Below are 27,494 nucleotides of genomic sequence, written 5' to 3'. Positions count from 1 at the left end.
GTTGATTTAGCAGTCGATAACGATGCTATTTGTCGAGCAAGACCTTCAACCATCTCTTTGACTTCTTTGATTCCCGAAGTTGACTTGCCAATGTGAACCTCATTCACTCCTTTAATTCTTCTAGTATTCCTGAGTGATCGACTCCGTTGTTGGGAATTATCCGCTTGTCACTGGAAGAATTCCCAAATCTCTGATGCACTTTTTGACATTAGCTCTCCTCCACTTGTTGCCATTAGCCATTCTTGCACATTCGGCAGTAATCTCTCTAAAAAGTATTGGCATTGGTGCCATTTCTCATACCCATGATGTGGACACTTCAAGAGTAGCCCATTGAATCGCTCCCATGTTTCGAAAAACTACTCGTCTTCTCTCTGAGTAAACTCTAAGATTTCCCTGCGAATAACATTGATTTTATGCACTGGGAAATATTTATTCAAAAATTTTGTTACAATTTGTTCCCATGATGAAATGCTATTAGCAGGTAAAGTATTTAACCATGAACGAGCTCTATCTTTTAAAGATTGACAAATGGCATGAAAATCATTCAGATGATTATATGGATCCTCATTTTCTAGGCCATAGAATGTTGGGAGACAATTTAGCACACTAGGTTTTAGGTCAAAACTCCTAGTAGCTAGATTTGGGTATCTTATGCATGATGTGCTCAAATTGGCTAAAGGACTGAAATAATCCTTAAATGGCCTCTCCTGTGGTGCTTGTAAATCCATTCCAAATTTATTTTTAATGTGCCTGTGTGTTGAAGTGTTTTTTTCTAATTCAAGGTCTATAGGTTCAAGATTAGGTAATAATGACCTACGACCATGCATGCAAAACAAATAAAATTAAATTAAAGATGGGAACAAAACAAATAAAAATAAAGAAGAGGGAGAAATTACGATACTAACCTTATTGCTCTATTAAAACCTTTCTATAAAAATACACAAAAACAAATACGTGAAATTAAATTAACTAAAAATAAATTAATAAGATAAACAAAAAAAATCAATTGAAAATTAAATTACAGAATTTTTAAGAAGAGAAAAAGAAAAGAAATACTAACCTTTAAATGTAGATTCACTTTTTTTTTCTTTTTTTTCTTTTTTTTTAATAAAAAAATACAAGAAAACAAATAAAAGAAATTATTCACAAAAATTAATTCTATGAATTAAAATTACTTACCTCCCCGGCAACGGCGCCAAAAACTTGTTGTGCAAATTTTAATGTACTCGCAAGCGCACGAATCAATTGTAGTATAGATTAATGGTGACGAGTGTCGATCCCACGAGGAGGTGGATTTTAATTATGTGTAGAATTAGTTTTATAAATGGGTGGTTGGATTTGTGGTGGAAATGATTTGGAATATGCTAAAACTTAAATTAAAATGGCGAGAATAAATTCTAAAATTGAAATTGAAATGACAAGAATAAATTGAAGAGAATTCTATTGAGATGACGTACTTGGGTATCTGGATCCGTATCAAGATGCATCATGGGCTAAATAATCTGTATTAATGCCAATTAAATCATGAGGGAGGAATCTACACCTCATGAACCACGCTCTAATCAATATGGTGCTAAGGGCTTATCGTGCCAAATAATAATAACCTTGTACTAGAGGGCCGGTGAAACCAAGGCGGTACTAAACAAGATTAGTATTATTTGTCGACGAGAAGTCAAAATATCCACAAAAACTAGAGGGGAAGAGAAAATAAATTTACCAAATTAAGCCCATGACACATGTTGAGACTTCAACTTCAACCCAAGCTTGAAAGAGAATTAGCCACTCATAATTGAACTAGGAGCAAAATAAGAATTTATTAAAATACGAAGAAAATATAATATGGAGAAGGAATTACAAAAAATGAATCCCAAAAATGGATTCAGAGATATCAAATTAGGGGGGAGAGGCCCCCTTTTTATAAATACATGGAGTAAATCATGGCTATCGGATTAAAAACAGTTTGGACGCTCAGGATTGCGCCACGTCATCAGTCAACAGTACATAAGAATTTTAGCCCAACAGGATCGTGACACCTCATCAGTCAATGCCACATCATCGGTCAATGCCACGTCATCGTCCGTCTATGTGAACAATGTCGTGAACAGTAACGTATACAGTACCGTGCACGTGAATAGTACCGTACATGTGAACAGTACCATTTTTCCTTTTATGCCACGTCATTTTTCCTTAGTTCAAAAGTGATGTCCGTTTTGCCATCTGATCTCTCGTTTATTGTGAAATGACTATGATGCCCCTAAAATACATAAAATACTTAATTAAAATAAAACAAACGGAATTAAATCAAAAGAAGGTTAAATTCATAAAAGTAAAGGTGTTAGTAAGACTTGAAATGTAAAATGACGGTTTTCTCCTTTATAAATATACATTTTCTAACACTCAACAGTAAGTAGGGTTATTCAATTTTGTCATTCTGAAGCATGAAGTGGCCATTTTTCTTAAAAAAAGACAGCTGCAAAAATATTGCAGTGTGAATCTTATTGGCCTACATTATTTAAAGATTCATATGCATTCTGTAAAGTATGTAAGAATTGTCAAATGGTAGGGTCTATTTCAAAGCGAAACATGATACCTTTAAACCCCATCCTTGTCATTGAAATATTTGATTGTTGGGGAATTGATTTTATGGGCCCTTTTCCATCATCATTTGGATTTGTATACATTTTGGTTGCTGTTGATTATGTTTCAAAATGGATCGAGGCGATTCCTTGTCGGCACAATGATCACAAGATTGTGATCTGCTTTTTAAAAGAAAATCTTTTGAGCAGATTTGGAATACCTCGAGCCATTATCAGTGATGGAGGTAAGTATTTTTGTAATAAGTCATTTGAGTCCTTAATGAAGAAATATGGAATTACACATAAAGTTGTTACCCCTTATCACCCTCAAACAAGTAGTCAAGTTGAATTAGCAAATAGGGAGATAAAACAAATTTTAGAAAAGACAGTTAATCCAAATCGTAAAAATTTGTCTCTTCGACTTACTGATGCACTTTGGGCATATCGTACTGCTTTTAAAACATCTTTAGAAATGTCGCCCTATCGGCTTGTTTATGGAAAATCTTGCCACTTACCAGTTGAACTTGAAAATAAATCGTTTTGGGCCATTAAAGCTTTTAATTCAAATATTGATGATGTTGGCAATGTGCGTAAATTATAATTAAATGAACTTGAGGAATTAAGGAATGATGCATATGAGAATTCCAGAATTATTAAGGCAAGAACCAAATTTTTTCATTACAAAAGAATTTTTCGGAAAACATTTGAAATTCGTCAAAAAGTGTTGCTTTATAATTCTCGTCTTCATTTATTTCTAGGGAAGTTAAAGTCAAAGTGGAATAGTCCATTTTTTGTAAAAAATGTGTATCTATATGGAGCCGTAGAAATTGAGAATCCAAAGGATGGTGTCATGTTTAAAGTTAATGGTCAAAGATTGAAACCATATCTGAAATACCAACCACTTGAAGCAGATATCGAAATCAATTTGAGTGACCCACCAAATTTTAATTAAGCCTTTTCATTTTAACTTTTTGTGAATTTGATTTACTGTTATTTTATCGTTTGAATTGTTTGATTATTTTTTCCTTTTCCCTATGTCTTTAATGGAGTGCATTGTATTGTTTTTAATTGTGAGTTGTTTGACAATTGTTCTTTAGCTCACCAAATTTTTATACTTGTCATGAGTACCTCCATGAGAAGTATCATTTTCGAACATCTTAAAGAACTTTTACATGTAAAATTTCACTTGAGGAAATTGCTCAGATTTTGTAAATCACATCCCATTTGGGATCTACAACCACCAGAGTTAGTATTCCATGTGAAAGATCTAGAAAGACAACTCAAGGAAATAGAGGATGGTATTTATAATCTGCAATTGAAACTTGAGGTAAATTCAATAAAAGGACTAAGCTGAGTTATATTCCTTGTGTGTTTTTATTTTATTTTGTTCTTCTTCTTCACTTTTGGATTTGATTTTGCAGATTTGATTCGTTTTGTTTTGATTCACTCTCCTGTATAAATGGCAGATAACGATACTCTGTAACTTTTTAAGTCGGTATTCTCAGTTTCCCACCATAGCTTAAACATCAATGTCAAGCATGGAAAAAATACAACGAAAATTGCCTCAATGTTTTCCTTCTCTCCCTCAAAATGCTCTTAAGAAGATTTACAAAGCTCGTTGTAAACGACTGTGTTTGTTAATGATCAATGGGATTCCTGCTGACATTCGCTGGTTAATTGAAGCAAAGGTCCGACTGGCAGGTGAGTTATCTGATCCATTCATTTCCTACATGCTTGGTTTTGGTAAAAGTACATTTGTTAAGAAAAGAAAAGCTAAGCGACTTGGCTCTAAATGCCCTAACTGTGTAAGACTTGTTTGTAGAAAACCACGTTGTAAAACTTTAGGAATGGTTTCTGTAAATCGTGAAGATAAAATCAAATTTGTTAAGGATGGCATGAGTAAAGAATCGTTGGATGATATCTTACGATCTCTTGAGACGCATCCGAGCGGATATGTTCAATGTAAAATTCAAATTTTGTGGAACCTGTTACAAAAGGAAAGTGCACAGTTTAGTCTTGAGAATCTGACTCTAAAAGACCATGTTTGCCAGTTTATAAGAAATTGGATGGGAAGCCTATCCTCGACCCATAAAGGGCGTTCAAGCCATTACTGGACATAAAAGGAAGATGTGAGCCACAATCACAACTACCAGTAAATATCCTTTTATTTTACTGTTCTTTTATCTTTTGCATTATTATTATTATTGTGTGTTTTTTTTATGTCTAATTACTATTCGCTTTTTCTTTTCACTGTTTGCCTTTAAATTATTAAGGTAAAAGCTTCATGCGTCATTTGACAAACACATCACCCCATTTACAGATGTATATCATTATGTCTATCACTAAGATCCTTAAATAGGAGCTCATTTTCAAGCATTCACAAATTGTTTCTTTTTAGAATTGTTCTAATGGCAAGCATAAACTTCAAGTAAACCACTAAAGAACATTTGTGTGTTTTCTAGATTTCGCTATGGAAAGTATAAGGAGTTCGTTCAGGCAGCCATAGATCTTGGTCGTACTATAACAGAGAGGAAACTACATCTTGTATATGAAGGAGGTGACTGAGGGCTATCAAAGCTTGTCTCTAAAGCTGCTTTCGTTCGAGGAAGCCAAGTGCTAGGCATCATTCCAAAAGCCTTAAAACCTTTAGGATGTCTACCAGACCCATAAACTGGAGAAGAGTTAGTTGTCTCAGGTATGCAAGAAAGAATATCTAAAATGTTAAATCATGCTGACGTTTTTATTTTCTTGCCTGGAGATCTTCAACTTTAGAGGCGCTAATTACATTTGCTTTTTGGGCCCATTTGAATATCCATAAAAAACTCATCGATTTGTTAAATGCAGTAACTCTCATAAAAAGTGTAAATTAGATTTAACTCTCCGTTTGTAAATATTTTCTACAGTGGTCAGGTGATATATTCTAAACTCTACTCCTTTCTGTAGACATTGAGGACAATGTCTCCTTCAGGTTGGGGGGAGGGAATAGTTGATAATTATGGAATGTCTCAATCCTGTTAATGTTTTTACTAATTTTTATTGTAAAGACTAACTTTGGATAAAAATTTGAGTCGAAGATGGCAGAATATAGAATATAGTGTCTCTAGAAACGCATCTTGTTAATTTTAGTGTTTTGTTCTTAAAAAAAATTGTTTTCTAACTTTTTATTTTTTGTCTTTTTCTCTTAATCATCTCCTTTAAGTTTCTGCAATCAGTCCCAATTTTTAATATTTCTTTAAAAAAAAAAGAGTTTTCTTTTTCGGTGTGATCTTTTAACATTGGATAACATAATGATTTTCAAATTTTGGTATTTGAATTATCTTTGGCCTTGAGTTATGTTACACTATGCTTTCCCTTTTGCATGTTGAAACGTAAATTGAGAAATTTGATGAGTAAAATTGATTAAGTCATTTGGAGGAATGTACATGATTTGAAAAGTCCAAGTGAGTTTTTGAGCCTATTATCCTTGGAGAGTAACCTTGTTTGCCTATACAGCTTTACAATTTATTGTACAAGATCTCAAATTTTCTTTAAAAAAAGAAAAAAAAAGTTTGCGCAGCCGCATCTAAAAATCTATTGAACTAGTGGATATGAAATATTATTTAGAGCCCTAAAAGATGACAGAAGGTCATCTTTGATCCGTTTGAACCTTTCTAGCAAACCCTATTATAAAGAATCCATAGTTAACCCCTTTGAGCCTTTGAAAAAAAAAAAACTTTTCCTTTGATAACCTATTATCTTATCCCACTCCAATGTGGATTATCACCTTATATTTTATGTTTTCCACCACCCAATTATGTTTGAAAATAGGGATGATTATGTATTCCTAATAATGGTGTTATGAAAAAAAGAAAAGGATATGTATATAAAAAAAAAAGAGAAAACAATTCCAAGAAAAAAAAGCACCTTGTAATCTCTAAAAAGTCTCCTATTTTTCAAACATATATTTTTGTTTTCCATATTACCTTTTTTATTAGTCGTGACCCTAACCTACGTTACGTCCTAATAAAAGTCCTTTTTATTTTTGGGAACTATAGTCTAAAGTAAAAGCTGGTAATATGGACTAAAATATGTGGTGATGCATAAAAATAAAAATAAATTTTGCCAGTAATTCCTTGGACTTGAGATCATTTTATTTATAAGCTGTGGGCATTATTTTTTTTTTATCTTGGTGAGAATGTGTAATATTGTTTTATTATTCTCTCAAATCTACTATTTTTAGAGTGACAATTTGATTTGGGGTATATTTTCTTTTGAGAGAGTCACTCTTAATCGTGAGGTTTTGAGGTTTGATGTGTCATTTTTAAAAGTGACTTGATTAATGTAGCTCTGATAATTGATCATTTTACATGATTTTACATAATTGTTTTGTGCGGGTGTGATTTTCTTTAGGCTGAAAATAATGTTTATACTTTTATTTGATTGTTATCATTAATGTGATGAAAGAAGTAAACACAATTTTTCAAAAAAAAAAAAAAGATTTTCAATTTGAGTTTGAAATTTTACTAAACTTTTATCGCTTAAATTGCTAGGGCCTAGTAATAAGCTCGTTGGGAGGTGTGATTGACACAAAAAAGTGTATATTTAATAAGGTTAAAATTATTAATTTTTCACTTATTGTGTCGATTAATGTGCTCATTATTTCTAAATTATTTTAATACTCCACAAATATATTTTATGTTAAATTAATTCCTATTATGTTAATTTTTAACTTGTAAATATTTTTCAGGAATAAAGATGGAATTGGAGTTGAAAGCGAGAACAAAGAAGAACAACTGGAGCAATTTAGAATTCATCAATCAAGGAGATGTTATTAAAAAAAGAAAAAAAGAAAAACAAAGATTGGCAAGCATGTTGGTGACGCCTCCTGACCATCACACATTTCAATTAATATATATATAATATAAAAATAAAATAAAATATTAATATTAATATTAATAAAAGAAAAAAAAGAAGATGCTTCCCTTGCCTATAAAAGGCAAGAGGATGCAAGTCATTGAGGAGGGAGCCAAGTTCTGAGAGAGAGTGATAGCCAAGGGTGTAGCTGAAGAATTTCTTTCTTTGTTTATTTCTTTTCTTTTCTTGTTTCCGTCTGTATCAATTTTCTTTGTAACATATTTCAAAAGTTTATCAAATAAAAAAAGTGTTGTGTTTTCTTTCAATATGAGTAGCTAATTTTATTAAGCTGAAGTGAAGGGTGAAGCTCAATGTTTCAAACTATTAAATTTATTATTTTCTCAAACGAGTTTTTAAGTTTATTATTATTTTCTAGTTATTTTTATGTCATGTTAATTTATAAATTTCTTTGGATCTGTATGGTATTTTGACATAATATCGACACATTAATATAGTATGGCACATTAGGTATTTTATTCTATATTTATCCACACACATAGAATTAAATGATATAATAATTAACTGGTAAAAGTGAGGCAAAATATAAATGAGAGTATTAAAATTATAGTTTAAATACTGAGAGTAGATCCCGTAACCTTAGCATATTTTTAAATTGTTTTGAAATAATTTATTTTCTCCATAATTAATTTTCTTTGTTTAACAAATTACCAACTAGATTTTAAAATTCCTTGTGGTTCGACCCCAGACTCACCGAGTTATATTATAACTAGACACTCTTATACTTGGGAGTAATACACTTTTGAGTTGTGTCAATGCATCAAGTGAAGTAACAAAATCTCTAAGTTGTAAAGAGTGAAAAATAGGAGTTGTAGTTGGTGAAGAGTGTTGTTGAAGAAATAAAATAGTGTGTTTTTTAAGTGTTTAATTTGTTAATTCTCCAACACAATGAGGTCCTAATTCTTTCCTTAACAACTGCTGCACCTGAAGTGCGTTAACTAGAGTCTCTCCAGTGCAATTATATAATTACTCATTACCTTTTTGTTCTTGATTTTCTAGTTCATTTTTTCTTAGCTAACTGGCTTATGTTATTCTAATATTTACTTAGTAATTTGGTAAAAGGAATTGAAAGGCACATCATCCTTGCCTACAACTTCTTTGATGGAGTAAAGGGGAAGAAGAATTTCAGAACCATCACTGTCCATGGCAAATGTATTAGAAAAGTAGTTTATTAAGAATAATGGAGCTTTCCAATACTCAGAAGGCTTTTTACTCGATTTTACTTTTTCTTTATTTTCTAGCTTTTATCTACACTAGGGATCGAAATTCGTACTATCCTTCTTATTAATGTCATGTCAAATTTAAGTAAATACAGATGCGATCCATTTATTAATCATGCTAACCAACTTAACACATTTAATAAAAAATAAAAAATTAGTTTAAAATAACAAGTCATATCAATCTATTTATTAATCATGCAATTTATACCAAAACGAATTTAAAAAATTGTGCCCTATCCATGTCGTATTATCGTGTTATGATCTATATTGCTACCTCTACTCTAGTTCTATTTGAATACTATTGCAGTGATGTTGGATTTAATTCGTGAGTTTAAGGAACTTTGGTACTTTACCACTTGGTTGGTGTCCAATAAGCTTTAAAATTTTCCCTCAACTGCTGCTGCACTTGAAGTGCATTAATTGGATTCCTTTAATGCAATTATGTAATTATTCATTACTTTTTTATTCTTGATTTTCTGTTCATTTTTTCTTGGCTGGCTGGCTTATTTTATTCTAATATTTACTATGATTTAGCAAAAGGAATCATCCTTGCCTAAAACTTCTTTGATGGAGTAAAGGCGAGGAGGAATTTCAGAACCATCACTGTCATTGGCAAATGTGTTGGAAAAGTACTCTCTTAAGAATATCGAAGCCTTCAAATACTCAGGGTTTTTTTTTTTTTACTGGACTTTACATTTTTATCTATTTTCTAGTTTTTATCTACACTAGAATTCGTAATTCTTAGTATCCTTCTTGTTAATGTCATGTTAAATTTAAGCAAATATGAATACGATCTATTTATTAATCGTGTTAATCCATTTATCATATTTAATAAAAAATTTAAAATTAATCTAAAATATAACAAGTCATATCAATCCAATAATGCAATTTATATCAACAAATATTTAAAAAGATTGTGTCATATCTATGTTGTGTAATCCCGTCATGATCTACATTACCACCTCTAATCTATTTGAATACTGTTGGCATCTCTGTTTTTAATATTTTTTGCAGTGACGTGGATTTAATTCGTGATTTTAAGAAACTTTGGTACTTTACGACTTGGTTGGTGTCCAATGAGGTTATAAATTTTTCCTCAACTGCTACTGCGCCTGAAATTGGAGTCCTCTAGTGCAATTACATAATTATTCATTACTTTTTTGTTCTTGATTTTCTAGTTCATTTTTTCTTGTTAGTTTGTTTATTTTCACTATTAGAAAGATAGCTTTTACTGATACATGTCTTGTGACACTTTTTTAAAAAGTATCAATAATTACATATGTTTGGGCCATTTTCCGTGTTTAACAACCAAGTGTCACTAATTACTGATTATGTGGTGTTTGTAGATTAAACATCAGAGATCGTCGACACTAAGGTATCAGAAACAACAAAAGAAAATCTATTTTTGTTTTAGTTGCGACTCAAACCTAGGACCCAAAACTAAAGTGTTTTATGTTCAACCAACAAACCACCAGGCCAAATTCATAAATTAGTTTGTGTTGAACATGTTGAAATTATCAAATTAAATTAATATAGAAAACAACAATATAAAAGCAAAAGCAAAACACCCGAAATCAACATAAACATAAAATTTCCTAACTCCTAAATCCATGGCCAGCCGCCTCATCTCTCTGGCGATATCCTTCTTCTTCTTCATACCTCTAAAAATTCTCTTCTTCGAGCCCTAAAATTCAAGGGTCCATGCCATAAGAAATCCTAACACCACTGCTCATATTCTAAGACCCATACCATACGAAACCCTAACGATCTACATTATGTAAAACATCCACCATGCCGCTATGCCACAAGCTCACAAGACCCACTTTAGATCTCCACATTTTGTTCACCCTACTCGAGTGCACACCGCCCCTCTCGCTTCGACTTCTCGGGATTTCTTGTTAGATGAAGTTTTGTTTTCTTCCGCTAATTCAATCTTCGACTGCCGTAAATTCACCAAATAAAAGAGATTATGGTTAGATCAGTTCGTGTGAACTCCATCACGATGGACAAATCATGTGCGAGGTCCAGATGCTATCGTTAAAGGTCAAATCGCTATTTTAGCCTCAACTGAGATTTTAATTTTGTTTTTTGAATTGGAAAATTAATGCTTTGAATTGTATTGTGTTAATCTCCTTGGATTCGCTTAACTGAATTATTACGTAAACTAAATGAAAGGTCAGATCATCATTTCTTAGTAAAATCTGTAGTTTTATTTATTAAGTTTTGGGTGGTAGTCTGTCGATGTGTTAACTTTATACTTGGATGAAGGTAAACAGAGTTACAGTGGCTAGGACTCACAGCACATGTAATGAATCATTGTAAATTGATTCTTAAGTTTCCTAAAGGCACTAACAATGGGTAAAGGTTTTTCATGTTTAGATAATTTCGTTCTAATTGGATTAACATACCTTAGCGTAGCTAATTCCTATGTGACTTATTGACACAAATGGACACTTTTAATTTGAAGTGAACTAATTAAGCAAGCTTTTCTTTTTCATTTAGGTTAATACGATCAAGTTGAGGTTATCATCTATTTATGAATATCATTTCTTCCAGATGATTATTTCCTTATTCCTCTAAAATGTTCAGTTGGTTACTACTTCTTTCACAATGAATTATAAAAGATTGCTTTGAAAGCGAAGACTCTGGTAGTGTGATTGTTGTCAATATTAGGAAAATCGATTATGCCTTTGTGAAACTTGTGGAGCTTTGATTACAGCTTCTGTTGTTTCTCTTGTCTTGTAGGAACTATGATCATGCAATCTCATCTTTACAAACTCTTTCCATTTGCTATTGTACCATTGAGGCTTATATAAAGGTATAGAAGCCACTTGACACAGCTTAAAAACTTTTAAAATAGTGGAGAAGATCAACTTTTTGTTTTATAATAACATAATTTTTCATTTGCTCTCATCAGAGGTGAGAAACGTTGCAGATGATGCTTCAATGGCTCCAAGTTTCATTATGACATTATTTCATTTCAGTTATTTATTTTCTTTACATTATGTCATTGCAAGCTGCTGGTCTAATAAATAAAAAATGAGAAATTCCCTTCTTTCTTCAATGCCTTCCCAGCTTTACTACTTTGGCAATGGTACTTTCCATTAGTTTTCTATGAAGCTTGAGTATAGCCTAATACAAAATATTTATTTTTGCTTGGAGTTAATTTTTTACTGGGTTTTTAATTTAATGGATAGACACATTGTGTGTTGTGATGATATTTAATTTTGTTCTTTTTTTATTTTTTCTTTTTAAATTTTCAGGAAACGATGGAGTTCAGATGCCATATTTGGCCAATTCCATGCAAGCTGATAGCCCAGTGTATGCTTTCTTTCTATCCTTCAAACATTAATACACCATTTTAAGTACTTAAAATGAATACAAGATATTTAAAGATGCTGCAGAGTGCAGGGAAATGGCAAAAGCAAATTTTTTTTTTTTTTTAGTGATTATGGACTATGGTGTTTGCTGGAATAATCAAAAGCTTTTTTTTTTTTCAAAGATTAGAGAAGTACTTGCTCGTTTGATCAAATTCAACCAGCCATTTATCAACATCAACACTTAAAAAGAAGGAAAAAAAAATTATCGTGCCCTCTACTTTTGTCTTGGCTTTTTATCAAACATCACAGCATGTCTTGTTTGCGGTGGTCTTGGCTTGCATTTTATGTTCTTTTCTAACTTTATTGGTTGTCTCTTATGGACACGTGTGTAGTAGTGTGTGTGTGTGTGAGTGAGTGAGTGAGTGTATATATGATCATCAATTTCAATAAAACATGCATGATATATGATAATTTTTCAGCTTATTGAATAATTATTTCTTAGTCTTGACTTCCTTTCCCTATTTTTTGTTCCTTTTTCTTCTCAAGAAAACATACACATTATCGTAGATTCCTCTGCCATGTGAAAACTAAGACAGCCCAACATGAGGTTAAAGCGTTAACTTGTGATTTTTATTTATGAATATAGTGATTTTTTGGTAAAAAGGTATTAAGATTAATGATATAAAGCCTTTGTTTGTAAAGTCTTGGTTTGTGAATTCAAAGGGGGTGGAACTATATGAATTAAAGATTGCCTTAGAAACATAGAGAATATGCATAGCTTTAAGAGGTACATCTCTTAATTGCCTTGAACTCTATATTTATTATGAATATTCTGGACTAGTAGCTCCATCAATACAATGGCTGAAATGTTTCATTATTCTAGTAGAGTAATTTGGAATGAGTTGACACTAATTGCATTATGTTGTATTAGATATTAAATTTTATTATGAATTTTTTTAGCTGGAAAATCATTGTCTTTTATATAATGAGAAATAAACACACTTTCTTGATACTAGATGTTATACTGAAAACTTGAATGCTATAATTTGCTATCTCACTCTCTCTTATTCATATATATATAAGAGAATGAATTCATCATCACTTTTTTAAAAAAATTTATATCAATAGTTAAATATATTCTACCTTATTTCTAATCAAATGAGTTACAACATTCTTATTCTCTAATTTTCCTTTAAGATAATTGAGTTGATCTATTCACAGCTTATGAATTTTTTTTTTCGACCAAAATATGTTTATTTCTATTAAATTTTGTCTTTGTATTGCTTGTTAATTTATTTTGCAACTGTTGGAATTTGGCAACCAATTTCTTTTCCTTTTTCTTTTATTTGTTTGCAGATATGATTAATATGTTTAAAGTGTTTCTTCTTCAACTTATATCCCTAACCCATCAAATTCATTGAATGAAGAAGCTGTCCGTGATAATGCATGATCGTAGTACTTATGTTCATGGAGTGAAAAATAATAATCCTTCTAAATTTGGTAAATTTAGCTCTTAAATTCAGCTACGAGTAGAAGGAATTTGATTGGATAATAGCAGTTAAGATTATTCAATTATAAGAATAAAATATCTTGTAATAAGACGTCTTTGTGTATTGAAGTATTTGGATTGTGTAATATATATTGATAATATTTAAATGTTATGAAAGGTTTTGATATATAAATTGATTTTTGTTCTTATTTCTCACAGCCTTTTAATTCTATCAACAAATCAATGGGCAACATGTCATTTTATATAATTATTTTTTTAAATAATAAATAAAGTAGTGATACTATAGTAATAGTAATAACAAATACTAATATAGTATTGTAATATTTTGATACCATGGTGTTATGATTTTAGTGATACTATAGTAATAGTAATCACTGACACCACTTACAAGTGTCACTATTTTTCTTACTCCCAGATTACTGACACAATTAACAAGTGTCAGTGAAAGTAATTTCTGACACTATTCTAAAGTCAATAAAGACCATTTTTCTAGTAATGTTTATTGTAATGTTTACTTATGATTTAGTAAAAGGAATTAATAGGTATATTATCCTTGCCTACAAACTTCTTTGATGGAGTAAAGGGGAGGAGGAATTTCAGAACCATCGCCGTCCATGGCAAATGTATTAGGAAAAGTATCAAATTGTTGCATAAAAGGAAATAAGTTTGCCATTTTATGAGCAAATTAGATGTTATACCATTACACTGGGTTAGTCTTATATTCTTCTTCATTTTTTTTTTTAGCTCCTAAATGTAACTTTTAACTTTGTATTTTTTCTTCTCTTACAAAAATAGAAGGAAAAAAATGTGAGGATTGGCTGGGCTGATGCAGTGATGATCTTTTGAAGCTTTATTGTTGTAATATCCCATATCGCTAGCGAGTGAATTTTAAAACTAGTTCATAAACCTTAAGTTATCCTAACTAACACATTTTGCTTGCAAAATCCAAAAACAAATCTACGATGAGCTGTGTTCCCTAAACAAACAATGTCTATTTTGTTGTTGGTCCCAAACTTTTACAATTAGTATAAGAGCCAACTAGTGACCCAATGTGTGGATGGATATATTATGTTATTGATCGCTATACACTTAGCTGAGCTTTGTTGATTGCTTCTTCAATAGAACCGGCAGAGGTGAAAAAAAATTAATGAAATAAGATTTAAGCACCATCTCAATCTCATCAAGGTCTTCTACCCAATGGTTGTTATCATTTAAAATGCCATTTATAAAATTTCTTCCTTGTTGTGGCTTAGGCATGGAAAAATTTGTGCTTTTATCCGTAATTCTTAGCTGACTTTAGACCTCTAATGCCAATATTTTTTCAAAAAATATTTGTATAACAGCTGCTTCACCTGCTTCATCTCACAAGGATTGATGTTTTCGATAGGGCCTCTTTTGAGATCTTCCAATTTGCCTAGAAGTCTTTTAATTTCTTTCTTCGGTTACCAAAACAATTACAACTCCAGGCTTTCAAATTCACTTGGACGCCAGAATTTTTGACAAGAATGTAGAAGCTGGATCAGTGGAGATGTAAGCATTGTTAGCACTCATATGTCTTGGATTATGTTCCTGCACTCATCGTATTGACTCTAAAACTCTTCATAGTGAAATCTTATTGACCTATGCATACTTCTCCTTCCCGAATGATGCTTTATTCTATAGTTCACATTAATTATTATTGGGCAGTGATCAGATCCTATTGTGTTTATGTGAGTGACAAAAGAGCCTTTGAAGAGATTATTCAATTGGTAAGTGTATACAAGTTGTTCCAGCCTTTCTTCCATCAGGGCCATAAAGTCCATTACAGTCTGCATCAATCAGCACACAATCCTCTATAGTTCCCTTAAAATCATTAACTGCTTCTGCACTCTAGACAATCCTTCTCTTTTTTCCTGTGACTTTAAAATTTCATTAAAATCACCACCATATCACCAAGGGATGAAAAACTAGAATAGAGGCTTCTTCTAAATTGCCATATAAACAAACAAAAAAAATTCCATGTTAAACCATCATCGTTCACAAAAAATGTGTCAATATGGTGTATACTAAAAGGTGAAGCTTGTCTTTCAACAACAAAATAATTGGAAAATTATGACTTCACTTGAACTTTCTATATTTGTTGCTTTATCATTTTAGTTTCACATAAGAAAATTATTTCTGGCTTCTGTGAATGGAGAACATTATACAAAGCATTGAATGTTCGAGTATTCCCCAGGCTCTAGATGTTCCAACAAAGCGGCTTCATTTTTCTCAGTGACACGCTGTCGTTGAGACAAGTTTGTGAGATTCCTCAACAAAGGAGCCATAAAAAAAATCTAAACAAGAAAAAGTATTACCAACGAAACATTCTACTATTGAAGTTTCAGAGAATGGGTCCGTGAGTTTACACATTTTTTAACTGAACTGATCTGCTTTTATTGTGTTTATAAGACGTTTGCGGCTTGCAGCATTATGTAAAGAACAAACATTTGAAAGCCCTTAAATTCTCGCCATTTTTTCCGCCTTTTTTTACTGCAAGCTGCTGTGTCTAAATTAGGCTAGTAATTTAGCAGGGGCTCTCCTGGCTAAGTTGGTTGATCTGATAGCCTATGTGAAAAGGAGATATTCTCTATAGTAGATGGCCGGGCTGCTCCCCTCCCGATGAGTAAACAAGCGTCCACCAGAAAGCAATAAGAAAGACACCAATAAGGCCCACAAATCGCTTAGAACGGGTTATGAAGGCGCAATAATGTTTGCATTTGAAATGATGACATCTGGTGCTGCCAACTCAATGAAGAGCGAGGCTACGTTTGTTATTCTCGTGGATTGCCCTATTTCTTTACCCCAATTAATACTAATGGTTTTTACTTTGTTTCCGCCGTTCCTTCACCTTTGCTTTCAAGCTATTTATTTACCCCAATTTGTCGCTGTCCTTCATTAAATGTAGTCTCTGAAATACCTCTCACTTGCGTTGCTTGTTGTGCATCAATCGGCATGTTATCATCATTTCTTCCAGAGACATCTTCCATATTTCTAGAACAAAATTTTTCATCAGTTGAGGATTTTTAAGTGTTGCCTTTTGCTCAAAAGTTGGAATAAAGATAGGCCTTGAATTTTTCTTTTTGCTTCTTACTTGTTTTAATTTTTTCGCTGGTGTGATGATCCTCAACCATGGCCCGTATTTATCATTATGTGTTGGATGGGGGATATTTTGAGTAACAAGGACAAACGCATTCTCTCTACACATGACCAATTCTGCCACTGAGAAAACAGAAAATTAGTACTCTTTCAAAAGATAGTAGTATTTGGATACTTTATCATGATCTTCTAATCACACTTTTAGGCCTCTTTTTAAAGGCTTAATAATGTCTAATTTCACCCAGTTGCGCATGAACCTCTTCAAACATAAGTCTGACATTCCCATATTTATTTCTTCAACATCACCTCATCATTTGCCCTAGAAATAACCACATCTTTATTTATACAGTACACAAGCTAATTATGGATCTCAACCCAGATGGATGCATGCGTGAAATCCTGCTGAGTTAAATACGCAATACCTAATGGTTCTATTAAAATAATGAGAGAATGATCAAAGCTCTAGGGGCCAGTACAATACACCTTTCTACAATCAACCTCTGATGAAAATTCAAAAATGAACTTATTACTGCCCAAACTCTCAACTCTACGACTACCGATTGGTGTCAACTCACCTGTAGTATAGAGTGAAGTGCTTCTTTATATACCGTCTTAGTAGATAAGACTTTTCTAAGCAAGCATTTTTCTACTTCTCTCTTTCATTTCTCTTTGAGATCTCCACTGATGGTTATAATCTCACCATCTTCGTTTGTTAGAGTGTGGGAGAACAGAGTTTTGTAATTTCATCTTTTGCCATTATATTATTGTGTGGTGAAAGATAATGTAACACTTGAAATTTTGTTTAATTTTTGTTTTTGAAAAAAAAATTATGAGAGGAGAAGAATTCTTGCGTGTAGACACTTTCTTTCCTTATTAATAAGGATTGTTACACTTAATTAGGGCTCATGAGATCATTTTGGAAAATATTTAATTTTTTTCCAAAGTTAATATGTTTCTTATGGCTCCCTATAAATTCATACTTATTGTTACCTCTTTTATAATCTTAAACTTACAGCGGCATTTTTTTTCTCTCAACTGCTCATCACTCTTTTGTCATACCCTAAAATTTGAACTCTTTATGAGGAGAGAGTCTTAACGGTTGGTAAGTCTTACGTTTCCTATACTCTACTAGATTACCTATAGTTGTGTTCTACTAAGAGTCTTATCTTGTATGATTTTAGATTGTTATAGACAAAGCATGATTTAGGATGTGTTTAAGTTGTGTTTAGTGTGTTAATTTATTGTTGAGTCATGTTAGTTAATCTTTAATGCAATAAACACACTGAACAATTTTGGACAGTATGAACATCTCAAAATAAAACATAATTGTATGAATGATCCTTTGGAAGAACCGTATCTTTTTGCAAACTAGACATATAGACTTATCAAATGAATTTTATTTAGTAAGATTTGACATTGTTTTCGATTTTATATGGATTTTTGAAACCGACACTATTGCATTGGAAAACTGTGATTTTGGCAAATCAACCAAATTTACAAAATTATTTGTAGTGCTAAACAAACTCAAAAAATTCTGAAACTTTAAATAGAGACTAATATATGTGTCTAGTATTTCCAGTTTTAGTTTCATAATTTTTTATTAATATATAATTTTATAAAAATATTGGAACCCAAACTATTTTGTTAAGGCACTGTGAGACAATTTTTAACTTGTTAAGAAACAAATAATTTTGAAAATATGCTTGGTTTCATATGGGAGATACCCATGGATGTTCAGAATAGTTCTGTATAATATTATGTCGTTCTAATTATTATATTAAGAGTTAAAAGTCAGATAATCAGACTTGTACAGGCATGAATTAGAAAATCAGATTCTTGGAATAAATTTTTAATAGTTATATCTTGCATTTGTTTAAAGTATTTGAGGTGCTTGAGCCTGTTAGAAGTTTAGAGATATGTTAAAATCATTGCTTTTATCGAGGTAAGTAACTTCATTCCTAATATACTAGATATATTTGATTATTTTGATATTATTATAAGTACGTGCGTTATTATAGTTCTTAAAAAATTAATTGATTTTCATAACAAAATTAGTTTATGTAAATGTTTTCAAATCTAAATTTTTTTTGTGATTTTAAAAAATATTATAAATGCCTTTAAATGTATAATTTATTTTAATAAATGATTATCTGTTATGAAATTATCCATAAAATGCTTGCAAACCTAAATACTTGTTATGATCTTTTACGAATCCGATATGAATATTTTGTTCACATATTCGATTAAGATTATCTACGAAAATTTATATGGGGGCCACCTCTTGAGGTTGTATGAGGGCCACCTCTCGAAGGCTAAAGTGACACGAAGTGCCACATGAAATTTGCTACACATGAAAAATGAATTTAAATATTTTGACTCATTGTCCGTAATCATTCTGATTTTGATTCTAATCGTATTATACAACACATATGTTCTGTACCAGTACTGAGTTTTTGTTCTAAGTGTGCACATGATATTATGATTATGATTCTACTTATGGCCTTGTCATTGGGAGTATAAGTGACATTATGTGACATGAGCCAACTTTGCTTTTTGTATATATGCTATATTATTTGCTCCCATGATTAATTATGCTTTTGATATTCTGCATTACTATGAATTTATGTCATCTTGTTGTAATATGTCATTTTATGAAATTTATAATATCCAATAAACCTAGTGTGTTGTAAATGGTTTTACTTACCGAGTTGATAGATTGCCCTAAGTTATTACTTTTTGTAAATTGAGTAGCTTCTTGAGAATTGTTCTTATCTTTGAAGTTAGATATTCATTTACTTTTACTAGTTGAATAAGAGAATGATGAACTTATGTTTCCCTTAAGTTTGTCTTTTTATGACTTTATATTTAGAGAGTTTGAGACTTTGGTTATATTTCTATCTTTAGGAGAAAATATTTAGTATTAGGTTTGTAGATTTGTCAATTTGATTATTAAAATCTGAGGTATTTCAGTTTGAGGTTTTTGGTGTAAGAATTACAATTTATAAGTATGTGCTTCGCACGTTAGATTTAGGGTGTTACAGATAAGGAGAGAGATACTTTAATGAGTAGATGTGAGAAAGAAGACTAAGTTAACGAAATTGTTGGCAAGTGACGGTGAAAAGAGAAAATCCAACTATGAAAGGAAGAACCTAAAAGAGGACAAGAGAGAACCCAAGCGGTGGTTGGATATTGCTTCTACGAGAGAAGAGTTCAATTTTTTAGCTCATATTAACCATTAATAAAATGAAAAAAAAGTATCCTTTTGCACCAAACCCATCCCAAAAAATAATAATAATAAATAAACACTAACTTTTAACTTCTCGTTGCTCTTTACATTATTAATTGATTTTGTCCTTAATTCTTGGATAAAATTTTTATTTGATGAATGTGGGTTGAGTGATACTTGAATAATAGTTTTGTTAGATGAATGCGAGATGGGAGAAATGCAAAATGTTTTGTTGGAGTGTGAAGTTGTGGTTTGGCCATTGCTTCTAGTTTTGAGTTTCATTTGTTCTAAATTTTGGAGACATTATGGTACAAAAAAAAATTGTAAATAGTTGATATTATAAAAGAAAGAAAAGTGAAGTCTTTCTTTGAAGTAAAAGTTAGAAAGTGATTTAGATGGCTAAAATTCCCTAAACTTTTTGGATGTGCCACTACTTGTACGTATCTCAAATAGGGAATCTCAAACAATAGGGCAGTCGTATTTTGTCGGGCTATTTTTAGGGACCTCCTTTAAGATTTAGAGTATTGACAATCTGATAGAAAATATTCACATAATTACAAGGACCTCCTCTGATGTTAATACAAAAATATGTATGAGGTTAATATAAGGGGCAAACACGTAAAAGTAAATTTAAAATTTAACAAAAGTAAAATTCAAACAAAACTTGCTTGGATGTACGAGAATTAGAGACATAAACTCACTATTCCACTATTACCCAATTACTATCGTTACCCAACAGACAAATGAAAATGAATTTTTTCAAAAAATGCACTCGACTTCGAAAACACAGCTTACACAACAAAACCCAATTTCATTTTCATTGTTGGAGAAGAAGCAATCACTCATCTATTTTCATCTAATGCATGAGATGACATCATGTGTTGGTCCAAAGCTTCCACAAAGTGAGTATCACCGACGGCCAGTGTCTGTCGCAATTAGAATTAGATCACAAAAGAGGTTAGTCTTCGAAATACAGCTTGCTTCCTTGAATCAGTGGCTTACGACTTTTGTTGATTAAAAATAACAATGGGTATGTTTCAATTAATGAATATATTGCTGGATGTTGTTTTTATTTGGGGTTGTTGGTGTTGAGTTGAAAAAATAGTTGGGTAATGACTGATAATAGCTATTGCGTAATGACCTAAGAGCTTCGTAAGTAGTACAGAAGTGTATAAATAATGAGTTTTGACTTCCTTTGTAATGTGATTGCTCAGTTTGGGGCCAACTGCAGCTTCTTTTGAGGCTCAAGTCTTGTTTCCTTTTCAAACACGAGTTCCAATGATCTGATTTGTTCATCACTAAACCTCTTCTTGTTCTTGCACTTTTTCTTTCTTGTTGTCGTTGTTGTTGGTGTTGAGTTGAAAAAATAGTTGGGTAATGACTGATAATAGCTATTGCGTAATGACCTAAGAGCTTCATAAGTAGTACAGAAGTGTATAAATGATGAGTTTTGGCTTCCTTTGTAATGTGATTGCTCAGTTTGGGGCCAACTGCAGCTTCTTTTGAGGCTCAAGTCTTGTTTCGTTTTCAAACATGAGTTCCAATGATCTGATCTGTTCATCACTAAACCTCTTCTTGTTCTTGCACTTTTTCTTTCTTGTTGTCGTTGTTGTTGTGATCTCGTTCATGTAGTTGTATGGCTCAGCGGTCGGAGAATATTTACCCCTATCTAACATCTTTAGTTGGAATTTGGGCTGGTGACTAGATAATTTTGTATATTCTAATTTCAAAACAAATTCATTCAAATAGGGGGTTGTGTTCTGGGGGATGTTTAAGCTGTGTCAAGTGCTCTGTGTCATGTATTAATTTTATTTGCTTATTGTCTGCACAAGTGCACATCACGGTTTTGTTTCCAAGACTGACATGGGTTGGGTTTATCACTTCTCCATTTATATCCAACCTGGCCCATTCTTCACAATTTTTTTATTAATTAATTATGCATATAATTTTTTTATCCATTGAGTATTTTGGTGTGAATTCTATTATCCATCAATTTATCATGTAAATAAAAATATATTTTAGTGGTAAGGGTATTTTTAAAATTTCAATAGTCAAATAACGATTCACTTAACAGAATATTAACATCGGGAAAGGTCTTTATAATTACGTGAATATTTTCTATCAAACTGTTAATAATCTAAACTTTAAGGGAGGTCCCTAAAAATTATCCTCTTTTTTTTTGTCCTTCTGTGTTAGGCTGCTACTTGCGGGCCCAATTTACCACGTGCGCAAGGTGCTTCCTCAATCCGAATGCCACGTGACCAACAAAAACCACGCCCACACCGCAGCAGACAAGCATACCCACTGTTTTTTTTCCATTCCAGATCATCAAACCAGCAAATTCTCGACTTTTGCTCATTAAAAAAAAAAAAAAAAACCAATTTTATGGAGTAAATACGAATAGGTCCTTAAACCCTTGTACAATTTAATGAGTGCCTTATTTTTCTATTTATATAAATAAGTCCTTAGTTAATCTCTTAATAAAATAATTCAGTATCATTATTCATGTGTTTGATTAGCTAAAAAGAGGGACTTCAAGTCACTAGGATTTCAGTTTACTCTTAAATCATGTAATGTTTATTGTTATTCTTTAATTAAAATATCTTTAAATAGATGTGATTCGATTGTATATTTAGTTTGAATGTTTTTTAAAATCTCGTATACTTTTTTATTTTTTTGAAAAAATATTTAATTAGCTATTTTCTTTACATAAAACTTAATAAAAGCATTAACCTAATAGTCCTTCTATATACCCATGCTTTCTCTGTACTCAAATTTTGAAATTTTTATTTTATATACTTATTTATAAACAATGAAAAGTAGATGAATTGAATAAGACTAGATAAAGTCTTCAGATAAAATTTTATGAACCGTTAATTAAAAATATGAAGCAAATAAAACTAAAGCCTAAAAATCAAAATTTATCAGCCTGCTAAAGCTTAATCAACAAAGATATATTTGGCCATTCTAGCTTAGGGAGAGTTTGGTATAAATAAATAAGTTAGAGACTCTGAAGTTTTTCAGAAAATACAAGAACCTATATGATAATTTAGAAACGACAGTCAAATCACACTCGCATGGCTGCAAATCTCAAAACGACAACGACAGACATGCACATGTCACATGTATACACCTTAGTTAATTTCTTAAGGGAAACCATCCCTTATCCCCCTGGTATTTGCTCTATTACCCATTTTACCACCATATTTTTCAAAAAAGTATTATTACCCCTACCATGCTATTGTTACAACTATTCCGTTAAAAGTTATTATTTTCTATTCTTTCTTCCTTTAAAAACCAAAAAAAAATTATCGGTTAACTGTTTTCAGTTTATTCTCTTATGAAAAATACTATAAAAATTTTTAATTTATTGAATTTCTCACCATAAATTTGTAATTTATATCAATTGTCCATCAAAAGATTATCTACGGTTCATAATTGATGATGTCCTAAGAATAATATTTAACATGCTAAATATTAAGAAATTATCAATTGTCTACCTTAAGTTTTACCCTATTATAAAAAATATTACAAAATTTAAATTTCTTCAATTTTCCTTTCTAAATTTGCAATTTGTATTAACCGCTCACCGAAATGTTAATTGCCATTTATAATTGATGACATCACAAGGGTAGTTTAGACGTTTAATATACTAAAAAATAAAATAATAATTTGAAATAAAAAATTATTTTTATAACCAATATTCAATTAAATATACTTAATTCTCTAAGTTCTTTCTTTATTAAAAATCTAATTTATCTTCCCAAATTTACATAATCAAACTAAATCTAAAAAGTACCTAAAAACCTAATTCGTTACCACCCAATCAATCCAATTCTTAATTTCAATTCCATAAACACCCAATCAAACCTAATTTCAATGTTATAACCACCATTGTCATTGATCATCGCTACCACTACTATTTCTACCAACTTCAGGCATAGTTGCAATCACAACAAGACTCCTTAATGGCTGGTCTTCTTAACCCTATTCATATTTTTGTTAAATATTGCATATGATTGAAGGATTTAGTAATGAAGTATGTTGATGAAGAAGGATTTGATACAAATTCTGTGTTGATTTTATGAATACTAAAAATTTATAGAGAGAGAAGATAAGGAAGAAGATAGTGAGATGTATTTTATTTTATTTTTTGGTTTTATAAGATTGATGGAAGATTTCATACAAATTGTGGTTATGGATAAAAATCATTGGTGGATTTTATTTTAAAAAAAAAAGAGTTGTTGGGTTATGATATTTTATTTTTAATTTTATTTTATTATTTATAGTGCCAAGTCAAAAATGCCCTTACGAGGATAAAATGATCATTTCACTTAAAATCTAAACATTCTAACTATGTCAATGTTTTGGTGGATGATTGATATAAATTGTAAACTTAAGATGGAAAATTGAATAAATTTAAAATTTTGTAATACTTTTTAAGAGGATAATCTTAAGATGGATAAATGATCGTACTCCTTGAATTTAGGGATAAAATAGTCATTTTACTTAAATTTTATTAAATATTTTAACAATGTTAATGTTTTGATAGATGGTTGATACAAATTACAAACTTAAAATAAAAATTAAATTAAAATTGTTATAATATTTTTTAATTAATAGATAAACTTAAGGTGAATAACTGATAATTTTCCAAAACAAAAGATTGGCATCCTAACCCATCACATATAACGGCAGGGGGTATGGAGACATTTCTAACAAATTAATTGGTAGCCTGTGTAATATCCTAAATATTAGGGGTAAAATGAAGCTTTCTCTTACTTCTATATAACACTGACGACACTCCTACTTGAACCGTGTGTGTCCTCGCAATCTCGGCCATCATTCTCGCATTCACAATCGCTAATCAGGTATTAACCGAAAATCTATTCCTTTAACTTTCAATTACTCGACTTAATCTCTTTAATTTATCCAATTCTCTTATTCATCAGCTTTAAAATTTCTGAGACTCTTTTGATCTGAACTAAACTGTTATAATATAAAATTTGAGTAACGGGTTTTGTGTTTTTTCTGATTTGGATTTTGTTTTTCAGTTGAATATGGATGCAACCAACAAATTTTACAATCTGGGTTTGCTCATTGTGGCCACAATTGTGGTGGCCAAGCTTATTTCTTCCCTTGTAATGCCTAGATCTAGTAAGCGTTTGCCTCCAATTGTTAAGGGTTACCCTCTGATTGGTGGCCTTGTCAAGTTCTTGAAAGGACCGATTGTGATGATCCGTGAGGAGTATTCAAAACTCGGGAGTGTCTTCACTGTCAACTTGTGTAATCGAAAGATTACTTTCTTGATTGGTCCTGAGGTGTCAGCACACTTCTTTAAGGCCCCTGAGTCTGACTTGAGTCAGCAGGAAGTGTATCAGTTCAATGTGCCCACTTTTGGGCCTGGAGTCGTGTTTGATGTTGATTACTCGATTAGGCAGGAGCAGTTCCGGTTCTTCACTGAGGCACTTCGTGTGACCAAGTTGAAGGGATATGTGGATCAGATGGTTGTGGAAGCCGAGGTAAGCAGTTTCAACAAAGTTGTTGACTTATTGGACTTTTGATGGAATTATTTTCTTGACATACATTTTGGTTGATTTATATGTATATGTATGTCAACTTAAAAGATTCTACTTTCTGAGTGTAAATGTTCTGCCATATATTTTCTCAAAATAATTATTAAGTTTAGAGAAATGGAAGTTTCAACTAACATGTTAAATTGCTGAATGTTGAACACCACTTTAATAAGCAGTATTATAGTTTGATCGATCCAGGGAAGTAAAGGATAATATTGTATGGAAATACTGAAGTTGATAAGTTGTGTGGACTTGATTTAGTTGCGGTAATTTTCTTGTTCATCAAAATAAAATACCTTTCTGTTTCCCTCTCATCAAAATAATAATAATCTTAATTTTACTTTTATCTACTCTCTGAGATCAGGCCTGGCTAAAAGGCTGACTTTGGCCTTAAGTCAGCCTTTTGCACTTGATTGGTATCTTTGCGCTGATTTTTCTTGTTTGATATGATGCATGCTATTATTTAGATTTGAGATAATTTGGATAATGAAGTTCTTTATTGCCTAACTATCTATATCCTAGTTTAATAGCTCCTAATATTTGTATATTCATCTTGGAACTTGGCAGGATTACTTCTCAAAATGGGGAGACAGTGGCGAGGTGGATCTGAAGTTTGAGCTGGAACATCTGATCATTTTGACTGCCAGTAGATGTCTCCTTGGTCGGGAAGTTCGTGATAAGCTTTTTGATGACGTGTCTTCCCTGTTCCATGACCTTGACAATGGGATGCTCCCTATCAGTGTTCTTTTCCCATACCTGCCCATCCCAGCTCACAGCCGTCGTGACCAGGCTCGCAAGAAGCTTGCAGACATCTTTGCTAACATCATCACTTCCCGTAAATGTGCTGCAAAGTCAGAGAATGACATGTTGCAGTCCTTCATTGACTCAAAGTACAAAGATGGCCGGCCCACAACTGAGTCTGAGGTCACTGGTTTACTCATTGCCGCTCTTTTTGCTGGGCAGCACACCAGCTCAATCACCTCCACTTGGACTGGGGCCTATCTCCTCAAATACAAGGAGTGTCTATCTGCTGTGCAGGAGGAACAAAAAAGCCTGATGAAAAAACACGGGAAAAGGGTTGATCATGATATCTTAGCTGAGATGGATGTCCTCTATCGATGCATTAAGGAAGCCCTGAGACTACACCCTCCACTGATCATGCTTTTGCGAAGCTCACACAGTGATTTTACTGTGCAGACCCGTGAAGGTAAAGAATACGACATACCAAAGGGACACATAGTTGGAACATCACCAGCATTTGCAAACCGGCTTCCTCATATTTACAAGAATCCAGACAGTTACGATCCTGATAGGTTTGCTCCTGGAAGAGAAGAAGATAAGGCTGCTGGGGCATTCTCATATATTTCGTTTGGTGGGGGTAGGCATGGATGTCTTGGTGAGCCTTTTGCATATCTGCAGATAAAGGCAATATGGAGCCATTTGTTAAGAAATTTTGAATTTGAGCTGATATCTCCTTTCCCTGAGATTGATTGGAATGCAATGGTTGTTGGTGTCAAAGGAAAGGTGATGGTGCGTTACAAGCGCAGGGAACTTTCTGTTGACTAGATGGAACTACTTAGAGCAAGTATGTTGTCTGGGATGTTATAGACTAAGTTTTGTTTGAACTGCTGCTGCCATAGTCTTATTATGTGTTATCGGAGAGGTTCTTGGCTTTTTTCTTCTCTCTCTCTCTCTCTCTTTTTTTTTTTAAATTTATTTAACGGCGTTGTAACCTTTGCTTTCCTGATTCCCGTACTTGTGACAAATTATGTAGATTAGCTTTTGCGTCAAGCGTAAATTTCTTTGGCATCATGAAACAATTGAAACCGGATTACATTGTTAGTGCGAATTTTTGGTCATTTTCAAACTAGTGACATTATAATTGCCAAAAGTACACATATAATGCGACCTCTCGGCTTTCATATTGTGTTTATCCTGGAATGGGAATCAAAATGAAGGGATTAGAATGAATAAATTATTTATATGTTAAATTCAAGATGGGAATGGAATGAGTTGCGTGGGATCTATACAAATTTTG

The 27,494-nt window shown here is 32.0% G+C and overlaps 1 protein-coding gene, 1 long non-coding RNA gene and 1 other non-coding gene across 5 annotated transcripts; all 3 read left to right on the top strand.

The window, feature by feature from the left end:
- Nucleotides 1–297: 297 nt before the first annotated feature.
- On the top strand, nt 298–401 carry LOC112095515. The gene has a single exon (XR_002903891.1). It is a non-coding gene; the product is annotated as a small nucleolar RNA R71 (small nucleolar RNA).
- A 9,876-nt stretch (nt 402–10,277) lies between these two features.
- On the top strand, nt 10,278–15,174 carry LOC112100768. Of its 3 annotated transcripts, none has more exons than XR_002907054.1 (4): nt 10,278–10,750; nt 11,453–11,525; nt 11,971–12,028; nt 14,925–15,174. It is a non-coding gene; the product is annotated as an uncharacterized LOC112100768 (long non-coding RNA). The 3 variants fall into 3 exon arrangements; XR_002907053.1 differs by lacking the exon at nt 14,925–15,174 and adding an exon at nt 13,384–13,669; XR_002907052.1 differs by lacking the exons at nt 10,278–10,750; nt 14,925–15,174 and adding an exon at nt 13,384–13,704 and having other exon boundaries at nt 10,764–11,525.
- Nucleotides 15,175–24,697: 9,523 nt separating this feature from the next.
- Nucleotides 24,698–27,250, top strand: LOC18032820 (obtusifoliol 14-alpha demethylase). Its single transcript, XM_006420751.2, has 3 exons — nt 24,698–24,751; nt 24,935–25,402; nt 26,024–27,250. The coding sequence occupies exons 2-3, from the start codon at nt 24,941–24,943 to the stop codon at nt 27,020–27,022; spliced, it is 1,461 nt and encodes a 486-aa protein (XP_006420814.1). The 5' UTR covers nt 24,698–24,751; nt 24,935–24,940; the 3' UTR covers nt 27,023–27,250.
- The last annotated feature ends 244 nt before the right edge of the window (nt 27,251–27,494 follow it).

Source organism: Citrus clementina, unplaced genomic scaffold (assembly GCF_000493195.1).
Source record: "Citrus clementina cultivar Clemenules unplaced genomic scaffold, Citrus_clementina_v1.0 scaffold_9, whole genome shotgun sequence".
Classification (NCBI taxonomy): Eukaryota; Viridiplantae; Streptophyta; class Magnoliopsida; order Sapindales; family Rutaceae; genus Citrus; species Citrus x clementina.
This window is presented reverse-complemented; position numbering and strand designations above follow the sequence as displayed.